The sequence below is a fragment of the Octopus bimaculoides genome, chromosome 21 (assembly GCF_001194135.2).
Source record: "Octopus bimaculoides isolate UCB-OBI-ISO-001 chromosome 21, ASM119413v2, whole genome shotgun sequence".
NCBI lineage: Eukaryota > Metazoa > Mollusca > Cephalopoda > Octopoda > Octopodidae > Octopus > Octopus bimaculoides.
This window is the reverse complement of record NC_069001.1, coordinates 15,831,541-15,839,476: the sequence shown is the minus strand read 5'-3', so window position 1 is coordinate 15,839,476 and position 7,936 is coordinate 15,831,541. Positions and strand designations below refer to the sequence as shown.

The 7,936-nt window shown below is 36.1% G+C and overlaps 1 protein-coding gene across 2 annotated transcripts in view; it reads right to left on the bottom strand.

Moving 5' to 3' along the window:
- LOC106879071 (uncharacterized) overlaps positions 1–6,940 on the bottom strand; it is a 10,261-nt gene extending 3,321 nt beyond the window's left edge. Inside the window, exons 1-3 of one of the 2 annotated variants that reach the window (XM_052975459.1) lie at positions 6,429–6,940; positions 2,323–2,420; positions 479–712 (exon numbers count right to left, since the gene is read on the bottom strand). In XM_052975459.1, coding sequence (XP_052831419.1) covers positions 479–712; positions 2,323–2,420; positions 6,429–6,694 — 598 coding nt within the window. In that variant the 5' untranslated portion in view covers positions 6,695–6,940. The remainder of the gene's footprint in view (positions 1–478; positions 713–2,322; positions 2,421–6,428) is intronic. The other variant, XM_014928501.2, reaches the window with a different exon arrangement.
- Positions 6,941–7,936: the final 996 nt, after the last annotated feature.

The window sequence follows — 7,936 nt, the reverse complement described above, 5'->3', positions numbered from 1 at the left end:
GCTCTGACAGGGGATGGTGGCGAACCCTGCTGTACTCTTCCACCACAACTTTCTCTGACTCTTACTTCCTGTTTCTGTTGTGCCTGTAATTCAAAGGGTCAGCCTTGTCACACTGTGTCACGCTGAATATCCCCGAGAACTACGTTAAGGGTACACATGTCTGTGGAGTGCTCAGCCACATGCACGTTAATTTCACGAGCAGGCTGTTCTGTTGATCGGATCAACTGGAACCCTTGATGTTGTAAGCGACCGAAGTGCCAACAACAACAAATGTTTATATAACAAATCAAGTTTCATGTCACTGTAATCTACAGGCAAGAATTGTTACACCTTGGCTTGGTAGTATATTTATATTTGTTGGTTTTGTATGTGATTAATATGACACTGTAATAGTGTGTGTATGTTGACAAATAATTTTTGAATATACAAAACTAATATTCAATAAAGACTATATATAACTATCTGAACTGATACATACCAGTAATTTTTTCGGCTAATTTTGGAGAAAACCACATAATGACTTGTGAGTAGATAACATCTCCTTTGTTATCCAAACTGTTTTCTTCTTTTATTTCTGTATCACAAGCAGAAGATGATATGAGACCAATTGACTGAAGGTAGGTCAGTCGAGCTTTACAGATGGCAGATTTTAAAAGATCTTCATTAATTAGAGATTGTCTTAGAAAATTCTTATCTCCTTCTAACAGCATTCCTAGAAAGACAAAAGCAATCTATGTAGGTATGTATATATATATATATATATATATATATATATACACGTATACATGTGTGTGTGTATATCATCATCAACATTTAACATGGCATGGGATAGACAACTTGACAGGAACTGACAAGGCCTGGGACCACACAAGGTTCCATTTTCACTTGGTGTCTACAGCTGGATGTACAGAGTGTACTAGGTGCATTTTATGTGGTACCAAGCGTGTGTAATATATGTGTGTATGTGTGCACGTGTATTTATATATGCAATTATGTATGAGTATGTGTGTGTGTACACACACACACACACACACATATATATAGGTGCAGGCGTGGCTGTGTGGTAAGAAACTTGTTTCCCAACCATATGGTTCCAGGTTCAGTCCCACTGTGTGGCACCTTAGGCAAGTGTCTCAGGCAAACCAAAGCCTTGTGAATGGATTTCGTAAATGGAAACTGAAAGTAGCCTGTTGCATATATATATATATATATATATATATATATATATATATATATATATATATATATATATATATAGGTTATGAAAGGTATTGGTGTCAGTAAGACCCAAAGGTGTCAGGTAATGCTGAGTAAGTGCTATGGATAGACCATAGTTAAGTCACGAGAACAAGAAATCTTTTGCTTATTTTGAATATTTGAAAAGCTGTAAAATATGCAGGAATATATCAAACAATAAGCCATATGCATAAGAGATAATGACACAGTATTAATGTAATCGTTATTTTATGTTAATTTTCCTATGCTGACATGGGTTGGATGAGTCAGATTATCACAACTTACTTCAGTGCCTCAATTTTGCCTTGGTTTCTATGATCTTACACCAACCACTCTATTATGTACTGGGTGCAATTTGTTCGTGGCATAATACTAGAGAAATTATCTTACCCTTGGCAAAACTAAAAGATACTCTCAAACCCTGCTTGTATCTGCTTGATTCACCAATTATATTACAGAGTATAACGGGTGGTGTTTTGTTTGTTTTTAGTGCCACTATCACTAAAGAGTTTAACTTGTAATGCACAAAATGAAAGAGCCTACATCACTATAAGAGAGAGTGATGAATTTAGGTGAGGTTTTGGGAGAAATTATAGTGTGCAGGGTAGAACAGATAATATCTCATTTATTTTGGTGAATTCTCCTCCTCTTTTACTGTCCATTTTCCATGCTGGCATGGATTGGATGGTTTGACCATTGGTGGGAAGCTGCACCAATTCCAGTCTGATTTGGCCTGATTTCTACGGCTGGATGCCCTTATTAACACCAACCACTTTACAGAATGTACTGGGTGCTTTTAATGTGCAACCAACATGAACACTTACATGGCACTGCCACGAGTGCTTATTACATGGTACCAGCATGAAATATTGCAGGGATTAAAAGATTAGGAACCAATGTTTTAATGTATGCGATAAAGCACTTTGCATATTATGAGGCAGTCTATATAACAAAGTTATACAGACTGCCACATAACATAGTGCAGCCTATAGCTTTGATGTATATACTGAAGCAGCCAATACATCTGATTTATTTAACAAAGCACCTTATGAATTTGATGTTTGTTATCAAAATATTTGTACAAACCTGTTATTTTCGCACAATGTACAGGCTCAATTGTAGCTACTTTATCAAAGAGTTTCTCAGAATCTTCATCTGTCCATTCAACAGAGTTATCAATGGGTCTGAATATAGAAAAAAATAAAATAACAAATTTGTAAAATAGCAACAATCTTACTTTTGGAAAGTGTTACCTTTGAAATATCCCCTACACTACCAACATATCAACTCTTTCTCCTGTTCTCTCTATGTCCCTCTTGCTCTCATCTCTCTCTCTCTCTCTCTCTCTCTTTCTCTCTCTCTATCCATCCAAATTCCATACCAAACACTCCTATGATGTTTGTCTTTTATTTTGAAGACAACTAGTTTTTTTACTTGCTCAGTCATTTCAAAGATTTCAAATAAAAGATTTACTGATCCAACCTCCACTACCTTCTAGAAATAACAACCAAATCGCCCATAAAATCAGACACTGGTATGGTAGCCTCTCAGGTCTGACAAAGAGGGTTCAGCAATTTTTTGCTGAAGAACCTACACAAATGATTTGTTTACAGTAATCAAATGTTTGCGTTGTACATTAGTTCACTCTCTCTCCATCAAATCGACATTGCCTGAATGGGTGCATGGTGTGTCACATGCTGGATGTAGAAGTGACTGCAGAGCAATGTGAAATGAAGTGTTTCATTCAAGAACACAATGCACTTCCCAGTCTGGGAATTGAACCCATGACCATGTGATTGTCAGTTCAATTCCCTAACTACTAGGCTGTGTACCCTCACGAATCAGACACTACCACTGAAATAAAGGACACAGTGGATAATGTAGTCTTAGATACACAATGTCTGGAAAACAAGAGACAGAATGGTCTTAGCCGGAACACCTTTAACCATAGGGGTCTTGGACAAAGGATGGCCCGGAGTTAAACAATAACAATCTTCACATCTCTGATCTAGAGCGCACGCGCACACACACACACACACACACACACCGAGAGAGAGAGACAGAAAGTAGGTGGAGACAAAAGAAAATAAGTAAAGATTTGAAGATTACTTTTGCAGTGATTCAAAGTAGCCGACCAAAATAAGCTACTGGAAGCCTCTATGTGGTCTTTCAATTTGCTAGAACAAGCAGTCAAATTCTCAAAACCACACCCTACTATCTTTCAAAAAAAAAAGGACATTGGATAATGTAGTCTTAGATATATAAAAGTCTGGATGGTCACAGCTCGAACACTTTTAACCGTAGGTCTAATGGAACAAGGCTGACCTGAGATTAAATAGTTCCAATCAACAGATGGAGGAGAATTTACAAAAGGAGATTTAATCCTTTTGACACTAATCCCATCTGAGACTACTCTCAGTTCAATGATACAAACCTTTTGTTTTAAAACCTTCTTCCATCAAAATTTCATGTTAATTTATGGTACAAACACTGGCTTAATAATGATTTCAAATGTTGGCACAAGGCCAGCAGTTTCGGGATAGGGAGTAAGTCAATTACATTGACACCAGCATTCAACTGGTATTTATTTTATTGACTCCAAAAAGATGAAAGGGAAAAAATCGACCTTGGCAGAATTTGAACTCAGAACATAAGGACATACGAAATGCCACAAAGCATTTTCCCCAGCATACTAATGGTTCTGCCAGCTTGCTGCCTTGCACTAGCTTAATAATCTTTTCTACTATAGGGACAAGTCCTGAAATTTGGGGAGGGGAATAGTTAATTACAACGACCCCAGTGTTCAACTGGTACTTATTTTATCAACCCTGAAAGAGTGAAAGGCAAAGTCAACCCCAGCGGAATTTGAACTCAGAACATAAGGACAAACAAAATGCTGCTAAGTGTTTCCCCCAGTGTGCTAACGATTCCATCAGCTTGCCACCCTACATTAGCTAAATAATAACAGTTATTTTATTAATTTTTTCATTGTTTTCAAAATTAATCGAAACAAAGGTAGCATATTTCATCGTCATCATCATGATACATCCATACACACTTGAAAATATAGATTTGCTAGGATTTTCTAAGAGCAAAAGATTATGACACATCCTCCAAATCCAATCTATAAGCACAGGGATTCTAAACCAGAGTCCACATGGCCCTTGGGGGCTCATATAAGATTTTCTTATTAAAATTTATGTGCAATAAATTGCTTATACTTCTATAATACACAAACTATTAAAAAAATTTTTTATACAATTCCTAGTAATATTTAATTACAAAAATACAGTAGGTTTTTTTTTTTTATATATATGTACAACAAATGGCTAAAGAGGTCCAGTAGAGAAAAATAGGAACCAAAGGCGTCCATAGGCAAAGAATGGTTGAGAACCACTGTATTAGCAACACAGAAAAAATTTTAAGACATTCCAAAGACTCCATCTAAGATTCCTTAAATGAATAAATGCACACCCATTTGTTTGAATGCCTCCACAAAGACATACATAAAAAGTAATGTACAAACACGTACAAACTAGGTATTAAAGAGACAGACTCACATAGAACATAAATAGAAGTGAACACACCCACATCTATGCACACACTAACTGAACTACATACTTACAAACTCCAAGAACTGTCTTAAAAAGTTTTGGAACTTAGTTAACGGCCGACTTGAACTCCAAGAAGAACTTAAACAAATCTCAAAGAAAACACACACACACACACACACACATATATCGTAAGTAGTTCATATATCCGAAAAAGAAGCACACTCTGAGGCATTAGAACAGAAATATATTTTTTAAGAAGTTATAAGTTATGGTCTGGGTTCGCACCTAAGAAGCGCTTGGCAGTATAGGCGATTCTTCAGGCTCAAAACAAGGTGGAATGAACAGGCTTTAATCACAAATCACAGCAATTGTTTCTGTTTATTGGTAACAGCTGTTGTTGAATTTTCCATATTATACTATTATAGAAATATCATATATATAAATATGATCCAGCGGTAGCTGTATACCCGTAGGTCACCAGATGAGTGACTTTAAGAGCACTGCTGGATCAAGTCCAGTTTCCATATATATATATATATAAAGCAAAATAGCTAGTTGTAAAATCTCAAGAAGAGATAGATTTGTAACGTATACTAAACAGTAAAGTCAGTCGCCACATCAAGGTGACTATTGAATGTTACTACTAGTTTAACCCCAGACAGATTCTCCGCCAGCTGGTTATCGGTGCAACACTCTGCACGCTTTATATACAATATATTGATAGCAGGAGGAGCGAACCCCTAGCACCCTTTAGCAGATAACAGGATCGCGAGACTGACTCAGTTTCGAGTTATTTGGCTCGTCCTCAGTCGCGAGCACCATAAGATATGGTCTGGACAATACTTGTTCTAACAATAAAAAAGAGAGGACGAAAAACAAAGTCAACCATACACCAATTTAAATTAATCATTTCTAACATAGATACATGTTAAAAATTTACACGGCCACCAGTACTTAAATTGAAAGTTGACTGGTGAAATTTGAACTAACGAACCATAACAAATCTGTCACCTTCAAACTAAAGGAGTAAGGAATCCCTAACAGCTAATAATTATAGAATATACAACACTAATAAAGATTTCTAATTTAGGCGCAAGGTCAGTAATTTTGAAAGAATGGGGCTGGTTGATTCTGTCGATCCTAATACTAGTTTTATTGACTCCGATATTATTATATCGGAGTCAATAAAACTAGTATTGGTTGAGTTGACTGCCACAGAAATTGAACTCGGAACGGAATAAACCCATCGCCCCTAAACTAGAAAAAAAGAACACTAATAATAATTCTTTCTAATTTAGGCACAAGGCCTGAAATTTTGCGCAAAGAGGGTAATCGATTGCATCGATCTCAGTGCTTAAATAGAACTTGTTTCATCAACCCCAAAAGGATGGAAAACAAAGCATTTGGTGGTTTCAAATTTTGATAGAAGGCTAGCAGTTTTAGTCTGGGGTAGGGGGAGGAATTGATCCCGGTACTCTAACAGTATTTCATTTATGGGTCCCGAAAGGATGAAGTCGACTTCGACAGGATTTGAACTCAAAACGTAAATTTGGAAAAAATAAAAAGAAAGAAAACAACAAACAACCACTGGTTATTATAATATTAATGTTTCAACAAGATTAAGAGTAAAATACTAACTGTGGCGACGTGATTTGACTGTGAGAGGGTTGATCTGTATAAAGGGTTCTTAGCACCTGTGATATCCGCATCTGTAATTTTGGTCCATTTTGTAACATCGCTAAAACCTCTTTTTCTCCACATTCCAACAGAATTCCAGTGATTTTAGAAACTAGACTATAAGTCAACTGAGGGAACCTGGTCGTGATCTGTGAATGGAGATGGTTACCCAAACTTTCCAATGTTGTCATTAACATTTGTTGTTTTGGCGTTTTCTCCTCACCCATTCTGTCACAGCTGTAACATCACACATTCGGGGAATAAGTCTTAAAACTAACGATATAACTTCCGGAAAGAAATTACTAATTCTTAAAAACAGATATATAAGTTTTTTTCTACTAATAATTTTTTCGCAAACTAATGACAAATAAAAATTATATAGTACGATAAAATATTATATACAGCAGTGGTGGCGATGTAAACTGCCTCGTTTCATTCGTTCCTTAAAATTTTGTATGATTTCATTTATAGTTTCGTTTTCTCAAAAATTCGTTTCGGCATTTCTGTAGAACTAATACGTGTTTTCGCATTGTCTGTTAAGTTGGTACCCGGTTTGCAGTTTGATTTATGAGAGCAAAATTATTCAATATTTTTGAGATTAATAGATGTTTAAACGAAAATTACATGTTTATATGTAAACAATGTTTACACATAGAGAATTTAAAATGTGTTTCGACTGAATACACACACAAACTTGGAAAGCTATTAATTCTTGATCATATCATTTGTATATTCGGCTAAACTTCGATATAACCTAAGATCGCCGTATCTTTAATTATTTGAGTACGAACACAATGTGCTATGAATAAATATAGTAGTGTAACTTAAACTATTTGGTTTAATTGTGAAATTAGGTGCCAAGAAGACCTTTCGGCCGCTTAGGATGAGATGTAACCGACTGGTTTTATTTTAATTTCTATTTTAATTTCAGTTTTTACTTAGGACAAGGCAATAGTTAAGAAAGAAATTAATTAAAAAATCTGGCCGTCAAATTGAATAGATCCATAGTGTTTAACAATTGTTGCTAATAATAATAATAATCGTAAAAATAATAAGGCAGCGAGCTAGCAGAATCGTCAGCACGCCGGGCAACATGCTTAGTGGTATTTCATCCGTATTTACGGCCTGAGCTCAAATTCCGCCGATGTCGACTTTGCCTTTCATCCCCTTCGGGGTCGATAAAATAAGTAAGAATCGACTTATCCCCGCTTCGAAATTGCTGTCCTTGTACCAAAATTTGAAACCTATGATGATGATGATAAATTGATTATATACAGTACTTAAGTGTGCAACAACAAAAAGGGTGGACATTGGAATTTGACACTGAGGGGAAATGGGTGTAACTTTTTAATTTTTTAATTTTGACGATTTTCGTTTTCGATAATGTGTTCTATATGTCACGGTCATGCGATTCCCCCTTTAAAAAATTTTGGACCCCCCACCTCCCACACACACACATGGGGTGGGGG